The 20,554-nt window shown below is 46.0% G+C and overlaps 1 protein-coding gene across 1 annotated transcript in view; it reads left to right on the top strand.

Annotated features, from left to right (window-relative positions):
- FBXO21 (F-box protein 21) overlaps positions 1–15,730 on the top strand; it is a 27,594-nt gene extending 11,864 nt beyond the window's left edge. The window contains exons 4-13 of the mRNA XM_009886744.1: positions 833–927; positions 2,913–3,034; positions 4,834–4,980; positions 5,837–5,970; positions 6,201–6,337; positions 7,152–7,328; positions 8,135–8,267; positions 10,883–11,073; positions 12,077–12,234; positions 15,227–15,730. Of these exons, the coding sequence (XP_009885046.1) occupies positions 833–927; positions 2,913–3,034; positions 4,834–4,980; positions 5,837–5,970; positions 6,201–6,337; positions 7,152–7,328; positions 8,135–8,267; positions 10,883–11,073; positions 12,077–12,234; positions 15,227–15,405 (1,473 nt within the window). The 3' untranslated portion in view covers positions 15,406–15,730. The remainder of the gene's footprint in view (positions 1–832; positions 928–2,912; positions 3,035–4,833; positions 4,981–5,836; positions 5,971–6,200; positions 6,338–7,151; positions 7,329–8,134; positions 8,268–10,882; positions 11,074–12,076; positions 12,235–15,226) is intronic.
- Positions 15,731–20,554: the final 4,824 nt, after the last annotated feature.

Raw genomic sequence — 20,554 nt, 5'->3', positions numbered from 1 at the left:
TCCTGCTGTTTTAATCACGTAGGCAAAGACTACCGAGAGACCATTCAGCAATACTGAAAGGCCTAATAATGGGGATCATCTCCTCTGGGGCTTCAAACTGCAACTTGATTCCCTGCGTAGAATTGAGGGGAAGAGACTTTCAACCCAGTTCCACTAGATCCTGAGGAGTGCCTGCCAAGATACTATATAATGGGAATAGTTTTCTCCTTCCTCTGTTAGCCTGTGTCCTATACTGAAAAGCTTGAAAGCAAAAAGATTTGTTCCAGTTCAATTGAAGCTTCAAAAAGAATTCTGAATTTTGGAAGAAGATAACTCTTCTGAACGTAGATACTTAAGTGATTGTTTCCAAAAAATCAAGAACGTAATTAAATCAGAAGAGGTTTTTAAATGTCAGTTGGAGGCTGAAATGAAGGCTCCTGCTCCTTCATTCCTTCCCCCAGGTGCAATTTGCTACACTAGGGAGGATTCGTAGAGGTTCAGTCAACCACAGGCAAAAGTTGATTCCACCTTAAAATGACTTTCAGCTTGGGCCCAGCCTGCATAAGATCTGGTGTGCTTGTGCTGGTCCGTGCACCCACTGCAGGAGCCCTGAATGCTAGTTAGTCAGCTCAAATTGCTGTAGGGTGCTACTGGGGCTCTCGATGGATCCTTGTAATAAATCCATGGAGTAGAGATTATGAGTACTTGGTGAGCTGGACATTTTTAAGATCTTACGTAAACTTTAAAAAAAAAAAAAAACCCGAACAAAATTGGTTTTAAGACTTTTTGAGAAATTATGTTCTTTTGGGAAGAATCTCTTGTGCTCTCCGTAATTCATTGTCTGGTTTGACAGGTCCCCTGTGATGGATTCAGTGACATTGAGACTCTGGGGTGCCCAAGTCATTTTTTTGAGGATGAGTTGATGTGTATCCTTAACATGGAAGGAAGGTAAGAAAGAGAGGGGTTATAAATGGAAGAGATTTTTCCCCTTTCACCAGTTAAAGGAGAATGGTACTGTGGTGAATGCCTGACCTCAGCTTCTGTCCTTTTGTCACTCTCATAAAACAACATCCCCAAGCTTACCAAGGCTGGGAAGTATTGATGTGTGTTTAATTTCAGAACAAATTTAATATTCCCAGAAGAAACCATGTAAACATTTCTACAAGAAGGAGGTCCTCTGGCTTTGTGTTGCTCTCTGTTGCTTGTTTCCTTGCCGGTTCATGACATCTCTTGGGACATGTTCCATGTACCCTCTTCTCTGCACTAGTTTTGGCTTAAGGAGTGCCCATCCTCGTGTACCTGTTTTGGTTTTTTTTTCATTTAAACCTGGATCAGTTTGCTGAACTGATTTGCAGGATGAGGCCTGGAGGGAAGTAGGAATACTCAATGAGGATTGCCACCATGAATCCCTGTATCATGAAACTACAGCTTTTTCTTCTCCCCTCTTCTTATTGCTTTTCTTAGCTGTAGTAGGTTGGTACAATTATTGTCCCTAAATAAGCAACTGAGCAAGTTCAGCCACTGCAAAATTTGCAGTTCTGTAAATTATTCAGACAAGTGAAATGCCAAGTGGGTAAATAAAACTTCTGGTTTGCATCTGCCTAGGTATTCTCATCACCATGATTAACACTGGGAAAGATGAATAAGTCACTGCTTTACTTGAAGTCTTTTCTGTTGGTAGCATATAAACCATGCTGATTTTGCTGTGATACGCAGCAGCGATAGATTGCTCTTAATGGACTCTAATAGCCTTGATTAAAGGGACTGTTAGTAGAGCTTGGAAAAACATAACTGGAATGGCAATCATCTCATTTTTGCTTTTTCACATCCTTTTTATTACCTTCTCTATTTGAACTGGGACTAAACGTCTTTCATTTGACAACTGGTTAAAAAGCTTTTGAGCCTTTGCACTGGCCAAATGCCTCCCCATAAAGCAGAATTGATGCTAATTACACCCTGATTAAGCTGTAGTCATTGCCATTCAGGAGCATTAGGCTAAATCATTTCCCTGGAAGATATCCCAATAAAGCAGTTGTCCCTATTGAGCATCCCAATTTATTGGGAGAGGATAAAGTGTTATGAGGTTTGATTGTTCTCCTGTCCAGTAGGATGGAGAATGCTGATTTGACCTGCAATCTGTGCGGAAAGTCTGTAGCAATGTGAGAGTATTTTTTCTGAAGAAGGAAACTGGACTTGTTTTAAACACATGGCGAGGGCAGAGCCTGGGAATCAGTAGAATTCTCTGAGTTGGTCTGTCATGTTTCAGGTGACCTGTTCAGACCTTACCTGGATTGTAACCAGCTCTCTGTTGCTGCTTCTGGGGCGCTCTGCCTTACTTGTTCGTTTAGAAAGTGAAGGGGCTTTCCTATAAAAACTGTAAGGTTGTGTAGTCTGCAGACCAGCTGTTGATCTGTTCCTACCTTTTTGGAGCAACAGAGATGTTTTTCCTTTGGGGTTGTTTTTTTTTTTCTTCTGCTGAATACTATTGGACCTACATTTTGTCCCTCATCATTATTTTTAATTGTGAGAGGATACTTCAAGATTCATTCTGGAGGGTTCCAGTCAGACAGGATAATGGTATTGTGAAAAAACACAGGATTTTAATCAGATATTCCTGAGCTAGTTTAATTAGGGTCCATGTTGTTTCCCATGATACTGTATCTTCTCAAAATTATGTATTGGTGGTAGGATAAAAATCAGAAATAATACGAGCAATGTTTTGAAAGTGTTGTATATTGTGTTTTTCTGATGACAAATTTCCTCTTAACATTTACCTTTTTGGTTGAATCTTCAGTTATACTGGTGTTGTCAGACTTGTTTAGAAAAAAAACGATAATGTAAATTGTAAACCAGTATTCACTGGAAAAGTTAAATCAAATGTTCACCAAAGTGCTTGTTTAGGGCAGTGCTACTTTTTGTATTTAAATGTGCAGGAAAGGTCTCACCTGGAAGTACTATGCAAAGAAAATTCTATACTTCCTACGGCAACAGAATATATTAAAAAATCTGAAGGAGTATCTTCAACGTCCAACTGATCGGCAGTCGTTTTTGGAGGGTAAGTCTTTGGCAGAAATCCCATGTGGAGCACCTAATGACAGCTTTCCATTGTTGTTGTTTTAATTGGAAAGAGCCTTCTTTGCTTATATTTCTACTAACCCTTGGACAACGACTCAGAATTAAGTTTGGATTTTTGATGTAGCCGAAATCCTTAAAATCTTGCAGTAGTTGCATAGTGTTGCATCAGAATGTCAGGACTACATTAGCTTCTGTCAGTGCTGTGTGCCTGAATGACTGCCCGTGGACAGATGAGCTGAAAAGCCATGTAGAAAATGTTAAAACACTTGCATTTGAATCTTGAACAATGTGTTGAGGAAATCGGCGGTAGCTCTGTGTCCCAATTATCTGACATTGCAGAAGCATTTTAACTGAGGCCCATGGGCTGAATACAGCCTAACAGACCAACCGATCTGATTTCGAGTCGGCTCTCTACTGTCTCCTTTCCAAGAGCTTCTCAGATAAGGGCAAGGAGCAAGCTGCGGGCAGGGGGAATTGTTGCAGCTTATAGCCTGTGCGCCATGGCTTTCTCTCGAGAGCTATCGGACTGCAGGACTGTTGAAGCTGTGCAGTCTAGAGCTGGGGAATGGATGGAAGATCCGTCACACGGTGGGAAGGCCCATGCACCCCATATGAAGAAAGAAAAGGCTTTTTTGCAGTTCGCGTCCTCAGTCTGGTGGATTATTCTCTTGTTCAAGCTTCCTGTGGAGAAGATGGTCTTCTGAATGGACTGAAAGCTGCCAGTGTCTGTAGAAGAGTTGCTTGCTCTTGGTATATACCTCAAAAATGTCATACAAGACTCTAACACCAAAGCTGGTTGTTGTTAGTGACAATAGGCTTTGAAGAAGGGACTGCGTTAGGGCAAGAAGGGAAAGCCAAAACTGGCTTTTTTTGGAAACAACCGAGAAAGTTAATTGTGTGACTTAATCACATGGGTCACTAATCTATGCGTTTGTCTGCCAGGGACAAACCTGCACAAACAGGTAGTCTTTTGTGAAGTTTCACATGGTCAGCATGGGGAGCACTTTGGGGGAGAGGAGGGAAGAAGACATGGCTTGGCGCCCTGCTGAAATTCTTGACTACAGGCCTGTCATGGATGTGTTAACGAAGCAGTGTAGGAAGCTGGAAGAGGTATGATCCGTGTGAAATTCTTCAGTTGATTCCAAAGATTGAAAAATAGGGAGGCTTTGGAAGGAGCAGTGGTGACAAGATGACAAGGAGAAGATTCTGAGAAAGGGCTATTTTTCCCCTGCAGAAGTTTGACAGAAGAGGCAGAAGGAAAATGAAAATTTGTTCTGTTCTAGTGGGTTTCTGACATGAAGATGGAGAGCAGGCGTGGAAGAGAAAGATGAACGTAGCTGAAGAGGGCACGATGAGCAAGAGTGATAGCTATGGAGGATATGGCAGGAAGAAATCAGCACTGAAGCAGAAGTGAAGCAGAGATTGTTTCAGGCTCTGAATAAAAAACGTTGTAAGTTGGGGAGGATGCCAGGAGATGCATTGTGACCGGAGAGTTGGCTGGTTAAGCCTGGTCTATATTAGCATACCTGCTTAATGTACTAATCTATTGCTTTCCCTTTCAAGATGGTGGAGAGGGGAATACTGAATTCAATTGATATTTGTCATGTCAGCTTATTCTTTGCATTTTATGTGATAAATCCAATGTATGACTGCAGATTTTAAAAGGAAAGCTCTTGTGTTCTGCTGCAGTTGCTTGCTGCGTGCCTGGAATTTACAGTAGGTAAAACGAAGCGAAGAAAAAACTGAAGTCCTGTTTCTTATATAGTTTGTTTTTTCCAGGTGCTGTTTTAATTGATCAATACTGTAACCCACTGTCAGACATCTGCTTAAAAAGTGTCCAGGCACAGGTGGATGATATCACAGATAAAGTGCGCAAAGTCCTGCGGACGAAAAATCCAAGGCATCCCAGCTTGGCTTCCAAGGCAGGTACTGTACAGAAACATATGCTTTACTGCAGAGCATTTCTGTAAGTCTGGGTACAGGCAGACAAGGTGAAACAGCTGTTGAATTATTGCAGCTTAAAGAGCTGTTGTTCTTTATCCCCTGGCAAACATATTCTGACATTTGCTTAAACCATCATTCAGGAAACAGCCATTTGTTCAGCCACAGGGATTCAGTAGCCCAGGGTAGTCTGTACATCTGATGCTGTCTAAGAAAAAAAAAATTGGGAGGGGATTTCTTCTTTTTTCTGTTTTTTTCCCTATTTGTCCCTGAAGTCTTGAGTAGTCCCGATATCTGTAGCAGAGCTGTGGGACAGGGAATCGACCTCTTTTCCTCTGCAAGTCTCAGAAAGTCAGCAGCAATAGAAAAGGTATGTGCTTTAAACGTCTCCAAAGGTCAGACAGCATCTTGCTCCTTGTTTTTCATAAACGCTATCTTATGTTTGCTTTCTTTCAAAGAGAGAATGAGCAGTCTGCCTGTATCTACATGTCTGGAGTGGCCAAGCTGGGACCCTCAGGCAGGGAAAGCATGCCCAGGCGGTGTGGCATGTCTAGCTGCAGTGCTGTGCTGGCACAGGGTGGTTAGGGTCTCGTCCTCCAGCCGCAGAAGGACACGAGGCAGCACTGTTGCACCGTTGACGTGCAGGGCAATCCACTGAGCCAGGCCACGACGTGAGCAGAGCGCTAGGGCACTGCCACGGTCAGCTCCAGCCAGTCTCTTGACTATGTGAATGGAGATGAGTCTTTCTTAGTCCATATGAAGAATTTTGGTGTAAGGTTCATTGTGTAAAGGTCAACAACGTTTGTTTTCTCAGTCTTTATTTCATTGCATGTGTTTTTAGGAGAGGTCCCGATTCCAGAAGTTGAGCTTCAGCGGCAGGTACTTGATGCCATGAATTGTGTCCTGTATGAGCAGTTAAAATACAAAGGAAACGAGCTGGATTACTATAACTCCCTGAATTCATACATTCACCAGGTACGTGTGTGTTAGGCAAAAACTAGGGGGCTGCAAGGCTTGAGACATTCTATTTGTGGTGTTTATTTGTCTGAATGTAGTCAGACAAATAATTCTCTCTGAAGAGCAGCTTGCTGTAAAGTCAATGTGATGTCATCTTTTAGTGCATATTTTCATTTGTGAAAGCAAACCGTGGGGTTTTGTGTTTTTCTTGATGTCCCACATGTTTTTATCACATTTTTATCCCTCAGGTTTTGATCCGCAGGACAGGGATTCCCATCAGTTTGTCTGTACTTTATTTAACAATTGCCAGGCAGCTAGGAGTCAAGCTCGAACCAGTCAACTTCCCTAGTCATTTTCTGTTGCGATGGTGTCAAGGAAAAGAAGGGTAAGTGATCTGCTGAATTTTGAAGTTGTGTGCACAATAATAAGAGCCAGAAAGCATTTACAGCTCCAGACCTACACCAGAATGTTTAATTATTTTTCCATCCGTAATTACAACCTATACGGGTGAAAAGATCAGATTTCTAAAGAAGTTTTCCCAGAATTCAGCTCTGCTGTTGATGTATGGTAAAAGATTTCCTGAGTGTGAAATAATAGTAACCATGAAGTGATGTTTCTCTTATTTAAGAAAATTATGAAAAACTGAAAAGAAGAAAAAAGGTGCTGATTTCACCATAACCTTTCATACCAAACAGTTGCTAGAGACCATTGCTGCTGTTCTGTGCACTCATTTAATTCTCTGAGTCAGTGCAGGATACATCTTTGACCGGATCATGATCAATTTACAGAAATCTATATTTTGTGAATGACATCAGCAGTCCAATTCAGAGCAATGGTTTTGTCTAGACATACCCCTTTTGGCATGAGGCTTCAGATGCCATATGCGTGGGCTCTGTTACACTTTCCAGTGCAGCGTCATAATATAATCTAGCGATAGATGGAGCAAACCTGACAATATGTGAAGGAAAGAACTAGCATGGTGGAGTGAAAAGTCCTTTTGGTTTCTCTGTCTTTTCCCATATACGTTTATCTGAAGAAGCAGCTAAGAGGAAAGAGAAGGTACCAAGTAATCTCCTTTTCGGAGATTGACACTTGTTTTACAAACAAGCTTCAGGGTGCTGAGGGAAGAACAGAAATAGGTAGTCTTGCTTTACCATGAGACCTGTTGTCACAATTTAATTTCCTTCTTGTTTTGTTAGAAGCACAGATATTTTTGACTACACGTACATTGACGCCTTTGGGAAGGGGAAGCAGCTGACGGTGAAGGAGTGCGAGTACCTTATTGGGCACCATGTGACAGAAGAGTTCTACGGAGTGGTGACTTCAAAAGAGGTTTTGCAGCGTATGGTGGGAAATCTCTTAAACCTTGGCAAGCGGTGAGTTCAGGATGATCTGGCCTGGAAGGCCTGTGGGGGCAAAAAAGGGCCCAGAGTGTACTGTCTGTATATCCGATAGTGCGTCTTCACAGTATTTGAGTGAGTGCTTTAAAAGGGTGTCAGTTACCCCAGGGGATCTTGAAAATTCTGTGTGTCACATTGCATTGTCTAGTTGCTTTTAATCACCTGCAGCAGTATGGTGTGGAAACAAGAATATTTAGTAAAACTAGTTCCCCTCAAGAAAATGGGCAGACCTCTTTTTTTTTATTTTTTTTTCCCATTTGTGAAAAGCTGATAAGGACTGTCCGCTGTTCCCTTAAGAGCAGAGACCTTCATTATGATCTAGTAAGCATAACCCACGCGCTCATATGAGCAGTTTCAAAGATACTGTTGGTTTGTAGAAAATCTGGTTTTATTTTCAAATGCCCCTGATAATCACTTTCCCAAGTAGCCATAAACAGAAATCACAGAGTGAAAGAACTGCTTTAGGTGTACTTAAGCTAGGGGAACAAAAGCAGATTGCAAAAGGAAATGGCTTGGAGAGTGAATTCTCTATGTAGGATTATTTGACCAAGTAGAATACCAGTGAAGTGGGAGACTGGAGTTCAATCACCAGTTGTGTAGCGTTTCTCCTCCTGAGCAGGCTGTTGGATGTGATGAGTGACGGTCAGTGCCGGAGTCGCTCTTACTGAATGAGCATGCCTGTACCTGTAGCATCGGTTTTGGTGACTATCCCTGCATATCTCAGTACTGGGGATAGGGGTTGAAGAGCTAGCCTTACAATTGAGTTTCTTTTTTGCTGGCAGAGAAAGCACTGATCAGTCTTACCAACTCTTGAGAGACTCCTTGGATCTATACCTGGCCATGTATCCGGACAATGTGCAGCATCTAATGCTCCAGGCTAGGTTATACTTCCACCTGGGAATCTGGCCAGAAAAGGTACCTCGCCACTCGGTCGTATGTTTTCTGATAGGCTAAGCGCTATTAACACTAGTCTATTGATTTTTGGACTACGTCAGCTTGCATTACCGTCTGCCACAAGTTGTTTCTGTAATAAACGCAATTGAACGAGTTATCGCATTTCAGAGAATCAATTTCTACTATATGAAGCAGGGAGAAGAGGATGAGTCTTGCTTGCTTGCCCTAGGGGGGACTTGTGAGCAGCCTCGAGTCTGAGTCATTATTTAAGATTTACTGCCCATGTCTGACAGCTTATCTTGCAACCAATACTGTGGACTTGTAGGTGTAAGTTAGAAGAGCATTCTGTTTGGTTTATGCCTAGATTGTGGTAGTGGTGGTAAAACTCTTGCTGGACTTGTGTAAAAGGAGCAACTACCTTATCAGAAAACTTGTAGGAAGTTATCTTTTATAAATACAACAAAAGCTGTTCCCTGAAACCTTAGCCACACAATCAGTGGCTCTTGTGAAAAAGCAACTTAATGTTCCTGTCCTTGGGATTCTTCTTTATCACCCTTAGCGTAGCAACTTGAGTCTTGCTGTCTTGTGAATGTGGGAAAGAAGGTGCTAGGACTTACAAGTTTTCTAGATAATCCATGTCTTTCACTGAATCAAGGGGAAGGCCCGGGGAAGAAGCATGTAACTCAAAAAAGTATTATTTCTTTTGTGTGTCACTACAGCGAAGAGTTGTTCCCAGGTCAAAATTTCCTGTATGACTTCAGTGAAGCTTACACACTTGGGCGATATCTGTGCCATTGCCAAATGTGCGGTTTGGGTGAGGGGGCACAAGTATTGGCTGAGCAGAAAGCAAAGCTCTTTCCACCAAATTAACTGAAGCATAGGGCTGCTGGAGAAGCTGCCTTCCTTGTGAAGAACAAACTGTGCTAAGCTTGCCGTTCCTTTCTTATGGCATCAAGTTTTAGGGTCACGAGAGAAAAAACAGCACAAACTAAGAAATTGTGTACAGGGGAGGGACTCGCTGAGCTGAAATGGCAACTGCACATAAATAGGGGACAGCTAAGTGAAACACTGAAAGATCTTACATCGCTGAGTGCCAGAAAGCAGAAGGGTTTGTAAAGCACCAAGGCTTTATATACTTGCATTTTGCTGCCCCTCCGAACAAATAATACAAACCCATGGCTGGGTTTTACATGTAGTTTCTCTGCACCACGTTGCCAGATGCAATGAAAATGTGCAAATTTGGACTTTTCAGTATTGCATCCTCATACACATCCAGTCCTTCCAGGCTGTCGGGTGGGATTGTAGCTAGCCAGAGAGAATACTCTGTGTCTGACAGAACAGAAGATACCAGATTTAATAGAAGTCTGCCAGATTTATAGAAAGTGGTACAAAATCTTAAAAGTCAAGCAGAGCTACACAGAATGTTGTCCTAAATGTTTGCAAATAACAGTAAATGAAATTGCCAAGAATCTCTGGCAGCTGTGGTCACTGTGCTAGGCCTTCCCCTTTCTGTAGGATTTTTCAGGATTTTCATGTCCTTCTTAAGATGCCAGCCAGAGAATTAAGGTGGCCAAGAAGCCTGAGCTGTGTTTCTTCTTCTTGCACCTAATTACTCACCTGTTGTTTTTCTGAATTTATTTTCTTTGCCTCTTTGCTGATGTTCATGCTCAGTAGCCTGAGATTTCTAGTCCTCTTCTGCTGCTGCGCTGAACTTAGAGTGACCAAACCTTCCAGCTTGTAATCGAGGAGACAGTTCTTTTGCCAGGTGCTAAAGTGTGTCAGGTTTTGAAATTGTGGCAGCACCTGAGGTATTTGATGTTGGGACGGAGGTATCTGTCTTTTTCCAACCTGTTTAGACAACGTTTTTGGTAAGAGCAAGGAAAAAAACCCAAAAAGAGTAAAACTTGCATCGCGTATCTCTAACAAACTTGACAGCAGATGCTCTCATAGTGTGCCAGAGGGTGTTGGTAGGCTGGTGTTCTGGATCTACAGAGTTTGACGCTTTGAGAGCGCTTTTAAAAGTTAGTGTTCTTTAGTCATCCTGAGACAAGCAGGTTCTTTGTCTCTTGTTCACTATTACATGGCATAGCATCATACAGGTTATTTGCATTTCCTTCTGTGCTGCCCTATTTTTCCTCTGCCAGGCTCCCACAGACGTGCTGAGGAACTCTTTTAAACTAAAACGTTTGTTCTCAAGTGCAGCAGAAGTCATCTGGAATCACTTCACAGCAGCAGTTTGGGAGACTAGCAGCAGTATTCTCTTAACATTTCAGAAACCTTGGAACGGTCTCGTCAATGCCCCGTGGTCGCAAAATGTGATGCGATTAGCTTGTACGACTTAGTTTTAAGGAGTTACTGTGCTCAACAGTGCCCTTCCTTGGAAGTAGGGAGCTTTGCAAATAGAAAAGGAGAGGACTGTTTGCAGTTTCTGCAGGCTAAGCCAGTGTGAAGAACTCCTTGGGAGCGTGTAGCTAGAGCAAAGGTTCTCAGTCCTGCGTGGAAAATTCGTGTGGCAGACCGCTAGGCCTGGGCACTTCGACCCAACTAACTTGAGAAATGTGTCTGTATATAGTTGTAAGTATTGGGCTGCTGCAGAAACTTGTTCTCAATCTGTCTCTTTGTTCTGGTTGCTGAAGGTTCTGGACATCTTGCAGCATATTCAGGCTTTGGACCCATCCCAGCATGGGGCCGTCGGGTACTTAGTTCAACATACCCTAGAGCATATTGAGCGTCGGAAGGAGGAGGTGGGACCTGAGGTGAAGCACCGTTCAGATGAGAAGCACAAAGAGGTCTGCTTTTCCATCGGGCTGATTATGAAACACAAGAGGTGAGCACTTCAAAACCTTCCCCGTATTAGCAGGCTGTACTGTAAAAATGAGCACAAAAGTGTTTGTTCTGTCAGTAATGAGATGCAGTTTTATCTGCCAAGGAGGTACCTGGAATGGAAAATGCCAGGCATGTACATCTATGCCATGTACCTCATAGAAAAATGGGGGCAGCTCTGTCTGTCCTTTGAGAGAGCGAGTCTCTGCTGGCTGCTTGCAGAGAGAAGTTTGTGAGGTGACTTGTCTGAGTCATCATATATCAGAGAGCTAAAATTTCCGCAGGCCAGAGCTCTCGAAGAAACATCAATAATCAGTTAATGAGGGACCGCAGAATAGAATTGACTTCAAAAAAGATTGTAAGATTCCTAAGAGAGCTTATGAATCTTTCCCTGTGCTATTATTACCCTCTCTTCCTGCATTGCGCAGAGGTTTTGTGTTCCTGTCTGTACTATTCTGCCAGAATGACATGCCAGCACTGTTTTACTTCGGCCACTCCTCCAACTCAGCAAGACATCTGGAGCATATTTTAAGGATGTCAGCAGTGACAGTTATACCTCACAATTAATCGCATAAATGATCTGAAAATAATGATGGCTTTGTTTCTGGGAGTTCTGTATTGGGATTACCATGTCTGTGTGGTGGGCATGGAAGTAATTGCATAACACAGTAGGATGGTTGATTCTCTCCCTGTTTCTTGGTTCCTGTTCTCTCGGTTGCTGACTTCCAGTCTCTTTCCCATTTTAATTTCTGCTCACATTTGCTTTTCCTTTGTCCTCAGGTGTTTGTTCCTGTCTGTTTATCCAGTCACTCCTAGTCATTTCCCCCACCTCAAAATATACATGCGTACAACGCAATCTTTTAGAATTGATTTTTTTTTTTTCCTCTTGTCCTCTCCTTGTGCCAGCTCACAGGAGGCTCCTATCCTGTTTGTGCTATATTAGTCTTGAGGAAAAAGAGCTGGCTCTGGAGTTTTCACAGTCTTTGGTGTGCATTTTTTTTGATTAGGTATGGCTATAACTGCGTGATCTATGGCTGGGATCCTGCCTGCATGATGGGACATGAGTGGATCCGAAATATGAACGTCCACAGCCTTCCACATGGCCCCCACCAACCTTTCTACAATGTGCTAGTGGAAGATGGCTCTTGCAGATACGCTGCTCAAGGTGAGCAGGAGTCTCACGTGTTTACTATTTGTTTGGAAGTATGTTAGAAGAAAGGAGTGCTTAAGCCATTGTCTCTTTTAAGTATGAAACATAAACTGTTAGTTAAAGTTGAGGTAGGAGGAAAGCGATCTTGAATTCATGGCCTGCGTTGTTTGCTCTCCGTGAAATCAGTACTGCTAGGAATGAACGGTAAGGACTGCTGTGGTGCAATCTCCCTTTGCCTTAGACATGTGGTTTGGACGCGATATAGTGTAAACCGTGATGGTTGCTTTTAAAAAGAGGTAGTTCAGCTTTTGCTGAAGTCTGAAGTTCTGTCTGCAGCTCTCGTTCTTTGAAATTATAGCTGTGCTTTGGGCAGGACTTCAAAATAGGATGTAGTGAGAGAGTGCTCAAGCTTTGCTTGTCGGGGCACAGTTCTGAGCAGCTTTCATCAAGACACTGTATGTGCCAAGATCGCAGAGAACACGGGTAGCATGGCATTTAGTGCCACCTCTGATAGGAATGGGACAAAAGTGAATGTCTCTTCTCAACCTCTGTGCCTCTGTGAAATCTTTATCACCCATTCTTTACGCATCATACCATAAGAAAGGAAATTCTTGTCTGATGGTCGGAATATGAGGTTAGGATACAAGAAACGTTGAACCGAGGTTCCAAAGGGGGAAAAAAACCACTATACATAGATACCTGTAACCCTGTACATTGTAAACAGAGCGTTTCTTTGCCTCGTGTTTGTTCTTTTCCCTGTGACACAGAGGCATCCTATCCAGCTGGCAGGGCAGCTGCACAGCCTGACAAGAGGAGGAAGCTGCTGGAGGGGAAATGCTGAACAAAATGCACTTCAGCTCTTTCACTAGGGGGTGCTCCCAAGCACATTCTGGTCCCTAACCTGTGAGCAAGAGGTGGTTTTACAGGAAGAGACACTCCTACCTCTGTAGGTTTAAAGCGCAGGTGTTTCTTACTGTCCTGAGAGTTACTTTATATTCAGTAGTCCACAAAGATTAAGTGGGGACCAGGAATATCGCAGCTCAGCCTTATGTCTCATATTAGGCAGTACTTGGCCTCTCGGAGAGTCTTAAAAATGAAAAATTCTTGTGTGCTGTGGGTTGATATTAAATATGCATCTCAGTGAAAACTAATCAGATAATTGTCCACAGTGCTTCTGGGGCTGAGTCATCTCTTACATCTCTTGTGTAATTGTTTATAAACAAGTATAATGCTGGCTGGTTTCAGAGCACAGAGTATTTTAGCCAAGCTGTATGTTGACGCTGTTGTCTCGGTGGCATCCAAGTGTTTTGATATTGCTAGGGAAAATTGAAGGGTTTGTCCTTGCTTGCTGAAATCTTGCTGCCTGACTACTGAGTATCCCCTCTGAAATATGTCCTCGGATCATTTGGGAAGGGACTATTTCATAACTTACTGACCTGAGTTTGGGAAGGGGATAATAATTTTTACTGAAAGAATCTTAGACAAATCTGCATGCAGAGTTTTATCGAACCGGCTCAGAAATAACACCAAGCTTATTATAGGGAATTGTACCTCAGTTTGAGTCCTTCCTGTAAATTCACAGGTTGAGCTGTAACTAATTCAGAAACACCTATTTCATACTAATTCAGAAACACCTATTTCATACAGTGGGTTTGGTATCTACCTGTCTGCTCTTGTCTTGCTTTTGTTTGCTTTGTAGCAACACCGGCCAGATATCTGTGGCTCAAAACTGCGAGTCAGCATGTTTCTCAGGCTCCCCACCTAGTGCCAAACTTGCTTGTCTCGGTCTCTTTCCCCCTGCCAGTTTCTGTTTCGTCACTGTGTTTCTCCCTTTGTACACAGCTCACTGCTCAGCCATGTTTCTGCAGAGCATATTGGAGTGTGAATTGTTTTCCGCAGTGGTGCAGTATACCAAAAAGGTACTTTGCAAGCCTGTAGGACTGCACCAGCCCGGTGAGGTGTAGAAAGCTCTTGTACTTTTGGCTGCACACGCTGACATACAGTAGTTTCGAAGAGCCTTTATGGATTAATATGACTTCTGTGTGCTCGCTGTAGTGAAGTGAATAGTTTCAGAGACAGATAAGTCATTCCTGAATTATGTTCTCTGCATCCCGTCTTGTTCCTGCCCTGCCTTGCAGATAAGTCAGACTTTGGGACTTCGGCAGCTTTTGTTTCTACCTGTGTATCTGGCACCGTGCAGGAAAAAATAACGTCATTTGGGGACTGCTGCAGGGCACCTGCGCATGTGGTTTGCTGCTGGGCTGCCTCCCAGTCACACTGCTCTATACAAATGCTGCAGGGGCCCTCAGCCTGGGTCGCCTTTGCGTTTTAGTGCCAGTGCTTCTGCGTTGTTTAACTGTTGTGCTTAATCAGGTTATCTTTTAGTACAAAGGAGGAAATGGGGTGCTCTGGAAAAGAACCAACGTGCTCTTCTTAGGGACTTTCTCTTAACTTTGGGAAGTTTGGATTTAGAAAAGTTAATTTTGCAGTGTGAGACATGCTTCAAAACCAGGCTGGTGATTTGACAGGGTTGAAACACAGGCTGGTGACTTGGAACAAGAAAGCACTCAGCTCCTCTACCAGGACAGCCTTGTGCAGTTGGCCTCACCTTGGAGCATTTGAGAAGGAGCTCTCCTAGAAACTGATCTCCCGTGGGACTTGGGGGATCAGAGCTCAGTGCCACAGGTTTCTCCCTGCGCTTACAACCAAGACCTGTCACCAGCAGGGTGGGAGCGGGTCAGCATCCTGCGCTAACCGAATGTCAGACAATGTGGGCTCAGGCGTAAAATAGTTTTCATGCCACTAGGAAATGGGGTCAGCATCACTTAGGAGATGAAGCGCTGTGAGCAGTCGTACTGGCATACTCTGCATATTTTCCTGGATGAGGGGTGTTTGTTCGTTAAAACATCAGGAAAGAGATAGAAACAAGAGAGGCACAGGATTTATTGCCTTGTAGCGGGCCATTTCTTGTGGTGATAACTGATTCTTTTCTTTCCTTTCCTAACAGAGAACCTGGAATATAACTCCGAGCCTCGGGAGATCCCTCACCCTGACATTGGCCGCTATTTTTCAGAGTTTACTGGCACTCACTACCTAGCAAATACCGAGCTAGAAATTCGGTACCCGGAGGATTTGGAGCTCACACGTGCCACAGTTCAGAAGATCTACAGTTCAGGCAAGGAGTGAGCGCAAAAGGCATCGTGAGGACAGAGGCAGCTGGAGTGTAGCTTTACCCTCTTTGCAAAACTTGCGTGGAAGGCAAGTTTGGTGACAATCCTTTGGCTTAATGCATTGAAAACTGCATTGAACTTTGTAACTGGTGCTATAGCATCTTTCCGTTGCCTGCCTGCCCATTCTGGCCCAAAGGCACAGGGACACATTGGTAGTTGAGGCCAAGTGTAAGGATCCTGCGGGGACAGTCGCGCTAGGAAGCGCGTTGTCCTTCCAAAGGATTTGCGCATACTACTCGTTCTGTGGTTGTCTTGCCTAGAAGGTCGACACAGTGAGATCCCTGGTGTGGAGTATGGAAGAACCCCCTCTTCCAGAGAAGGAAGTTGCTTGTCTTTGCAGTGTTGTGGGTTGTTTGGTTGTGGGTTTGTGTTGTTGGGTTTTTTTTAATGTATATCTCATGCAGGTGATAGTTTTTAAAGTCTCTTATGTTTCACTGTTGTCTTTTCCGGTCTGAATTTTTGGTCAGATTTTGCTTCACCTCTGTAGTCTGATTGTTCACAGAGCTACCATTCCAATGCTGAATATCATTACAGGCCTGGGAGAGAACCCCGGCAACAAAACCAGAAACAGTTGGGCTTCCAGGGGTGGCAAGTGCGGTGGTAACACTGAGGTCCAGTTGGCCACCTCGTTGATCATACAGACTCTCCTAATGCAGAGGATGAGCTTCTACCCTTTTTCATGCCTGCTAAACACACCCAGTCCATGTTCTTACCTTGTTTTTTGCTCTGTTCATCATGTATGTCCAAGGCAGGATCTGCGGCACAGCCGTGAGTGCTCCCAGGATGATTTTGAACCTCGTGGCACTGTTCCATGGAAGCCTTGAGGTCAGTGCCAGAATGACTTTGATGCACGGGGAGCTTCCACTTACCACCGTCTCCAATCTATAGGTATTTATGCAATACGGTGGGATCGTGACTGGAAACTGGCCAACCCTGGAGTCAGCCAAACCATGTATGGAAGAGAGATGTTAATTCCTGCAGCTTGAGGCCTTCTTCCTTTTTTGCCAAAAGAGAACGGATTTGGAGGGAGCGCATACTCCACTGCCCGGAAGGGAAGAGCTTTAGCAGCTCAAGGCACATGAATTTCAACATGACTTAAAGGCTCAGACAGAACCACTGCAGAAAAGTTTTTCCTCTGGGTTCAGGTATTATGGGATGCAGAGTGACACAGTGGTTGTAGATACACAGAGCCTGCAAATCTTTGTGGCTTCTGCAGCAACATCTCTATCGATGCAGCTAGAGCCTCCTGTCACTGTCCAGTTGCAATACAGTAGTTATGTCAGAGATGAGCGGGACTGTGCCCTGTAGAGTTAGGTGGATGCTCTTAGTCTATTATAGCACTTCAGGTACCGCCACGGGAATTCACACAGCCCTCCTCTTAAAAGAATGCTTGAACTGCATGCCATCCTGTTGAAATATTGAGCACTGATTAAATATGAGAAATAAACACTGAAAGCCCAGAGCTTTTGCCGGCGGAGTGGTGGTCTGCAGGAATGTCGGTGCTTTAGGAAGAGCAACCCTGCGTGGTTAGTGCTGAGGAATGGTGAAGGTGCTGTACTCCAAGTAGAACTATGTCTTTAAAGAAGTCTGTACTGAAATGAACTTGGAGGGAGGGAAGGAGGAAGAGACTGAAGAATTTCTACGGAAGCAGAATGGATCCAACCGAAAGCAGAGTAGGGAATCATCAGGCAAAATCTTAAAATCCGCCTCTTGTTTTTGAGGCTTGGAGTAGACCTTTTTGAGGGTGATAAGCAGATCCCAAAAGATCCCTAGCAGGTATGCAAGGTTGGGAATGGGACTGTTGAATCACAAGGTTGATGCTGGTAGCTGAGAAGAGGCACGCAGGAGCAGGGCCTGGGCTCCCTGTCCCCAGCCTCAGCTTTGAGGCTAGCTCTGTGACAGCATAGGTAGTCCTTCTCCTGGGGCTTTATGCTCCCCTCTGCCAAACGGGCAGTCTGTTGACACCTTGGCCCCTCTCGAGCGCATCAAGAGCATTGTCGCATAGCAAGCTCCTGCGTAGGAGTCCTCAGCTGGAGGTGCTGCCTGGATGCCAGGTACAACCGTGCAATAAAAAAGAAGCCACAGGAGTCGACAGAAAGCCGCCCAAAGTTTCTCTGAAAACTGGTGCTGGATGATGCATGTGTAGCCCACTTGAACATGTGCTATGTGCTTTAAGATGGGGTCCCAGAATAGCCAGCAGAGCCCATTATACCTGTCTTTGTGGGGCCACTCTATGTTTATACACTGAAAAGAGTCTGGATGAGGAGGAAGTGTGGGAGCTGCTCCTCATGTGGTTCTGCATACTTCCCCCACCCGCAGACTCAACCATTTCCGTTCTTGCATGGGGTGCAAAGAGGAGTGTTACTGTGCAACAGGGGACAGACGTACTGCAAGTGACTTAAACACCCAAGGCAGCCCAGCCAGCCCTCCGACTAAAACCTCTCATCCCTTCGGCAAACATTTTGCAGAGAAACTGTGTCCTGGGGCAGGTCTGCCTGTCAGCTTTGCTGCACAGACCGGGGCAGTGCGTGGTTACCTGGGTGCTGGTGTCACCCAGGGGCGCCGACACAGCCTTGTACGTGCCAAATTCGGAAGAGACTGGAGGCGTTTCAGTAGGCACCACGCAACATCAGTCCGATTTTAGGACAAACCCAAAGGAAATGGTGTGTAAAAGCACCCCCTTTTAGCCTGTTTGGTCAGGCGTGCCAGTGGCCTCGTTTGGTGTCCTGCTGCTGCCTGTGGGGTAGGTTCTTGCGTGCTACGGGTTGAGTCCTTGGCCATAGCGAGGAGGAATTCCCACGTCGGTCTCTGCAGCTGTGGGAGACCGCAGACCGAGCACCCAGTGAGGCCAGGGAGAACTGAAAAAACCCCACAAGGATACCTCTCTCTCCCTGCTTGAGCCGCCTCTTGAAATGCGCATCAGCTCCTGCAGGCTGAGCATCCAAGGGCCGGCAGAGCCGGGAAACGCATCTTTGGGTTGATATAGGTCCCATCAGGTGTTTGCCTGTGCCTCAGGAGGCTCTTCTGTCCCCTCCTCCCCTCCCCTCCCCTCCTGGCAAGAGGGCAGCAGCGGATGGATCCCAAACGTTCCTTGTGTCCGTGAGTAATGTCCAGGTCTGCGTGAATGTACGTGTGTTAAAGATGATACGTATACATCACAACTTGTCCTGTCGTGTCTGTGCAGGGAGAAGGGACGTTTTTCTCTCTGGAGAAGGTGGAATTGCCGCCCTTCTCTTGTCTGACTTCACTCGCCCACGGTGCCACCGAGCAGAAAGGCTGTCCTGGGTGGCCTGCTGCAGTACCAAAGTCCTGAGTCCCCTGGGGATTGAGCAGCCAGGGTGCTGTCACCTTAAAACGGCTTTCTGGAGGGTGAGGCTAAAAAATACGGAGCAGGGGACAGAGGAGGCTGGGAAGGAGGCAGGACGCAAGTAATTGTCGCCGTCTGGATGGTTGGGGAAGCGGCACAGAGCTGAGCCGCAGTGACGGGCTGGTTTTGAGCGGTGCCACTGGGTCTTGGGGTTCACGTAGGTTATAACGGTAGTTCTGTCTCCCTGTGCAGGGAGCGAGGGCTGAAGGCAACAGCCTCCTCGGGGAGGTTTGTCCTCCCTTGCAGGACCATCTCTTGCTGTGCTGTTGCTTGTGAGAGAGGCTGAAGAGCTGCTCCGGGCCCTCCACCGGCAACGCGTGTTCCCTGGGCAGGGGAGGGACAGCTGATGGTGCAGCAGCCTCTTGGGGTGTCCTCCATCCCGACGCAGGGCCAGCAGGGACGCGCTGCAGCGTGCCCCGATGGCCCCCAAGCCAAGGGCATGGCCTGTGGCCTCTGTGATGAGGGGTGGCACCTTATCACCCACCTTTACAGGCAAAACCAGAGGCCCCAGGGCCCTGCGCACCACCCGTCCCTGCCTCTGGCCAGTGCAGAGCTGCATCCTCTGGGGATCTGCCGCTAAGCGCAGGAAGGGGAGAGTGGGCAAAAGGTCTCCTTGGGGCTGGAGGAGGACCCCTGGTGACCTTCTGCTCCCTTCCAGGCCACCCTCACAGTCACACCAGGTTGCTCAGGGTATTGTCCTGCCTTGTTTTGAGCATCTCCAAGGGATGTCACAGCTCCTGCCTGGCCCCCTACATGAGGACACAGGGACTGGCTGCGTGGGCAAAGACAGAGCAGTGCATGTGTTACCCCCTCTCCTACCCTCCTCCTTTTGGCTTGGGGTGCCAGGGCTGGGCAAAAAGATGCAACAGATGAAAAATTGTCTGTCCAAGGCTTGAAGGGTGAGGACCCCGGAGCCCCAGGGTCATCCTGCCACTGATGGGTGAGGTTACAGGATGGGGACATCTCTCCTTTTTTTTTTTTCTTTTTTTTTTTTTTTTAAACAGGTATTTTATTGGCTCTGGGACAGCTGGAGGCTGAAAATTATTTAGTCCCTTTTCCTGTTTATATTTGGCTTAATAAAAAATAAATGTCACTGACTTGCTACCCCCTGCCGTGGTGTGCTGTGTTCTCTGAGCTGTCTCTCCCTCTTCAGACCCTCTGCCTCGTCTCTCGGAAGCGGTTTGTTCTTCGCCTGCGCTCGTGGGAGGCTGACGTGTCGCTGCCAGTGCCGGAGCACAGTCTGGCAGCGAGAGAGACAGTGCCAGAAACACCCACCTCTGCAGGCCCCGGGGTCACAGCCAGCGCCTCCGGCCCTGAGGAGGGCTGCCTTTCTTTTGGGGGGGATCCTGTGTTTCTCCCACCCCCCTCTCTGTCCCCCCCTTTTTCTCTTCCCAGCCTCCCGGGTCCCTGGGCAGAGCCAGGGAGGGGGGAATCCAAAGGGCTCCTGTGGGAGATGGGGTTCCTGGCGCTGCTGGGCATCCCGGAGGGACACCCAAGCCAGGTGGGGTGGGGGACACGGAGGCCTCTCCCTGCCCTTGTCCCGTGGACATGCATGGCACTGCAGTGCCCAGAGCCACGAGTGGCTTCAAGTGCCACCAGCACGGCGGGGGGGAGGTGGGGGAGCTGCCCCCCACTCCAAAGGGGGCGGTGTCCCATCTGCGCCAGCCCTCTGGTGAGGCTGTTAACTCTGGAACCTAAGGACGGCGCGGCGGCGGCGGGGAGCTCAGGGACCCGGGGG

The sequence above is a fragment of the Charadrius vociferus genome, unplaced genomic scaffold, assembly GCF_000708025.1.
Source record: "Charadrius vociferus isolate BGI_N301 unplaced genomic scaffold, ASM70802v2 scaffold776, whole genome shotgun sequence".
Taxonomy (NCBI): Eukaryota; Metazoa; Chordata; class Aves; order Charadriiformes; family Charadriidae; genus Charadrius; species Charadrius vociferus.
Note: the sequence above shows the minus strand (reverse complement) of the source record. Positions and strands in the feature narration are given on the sequence as shown.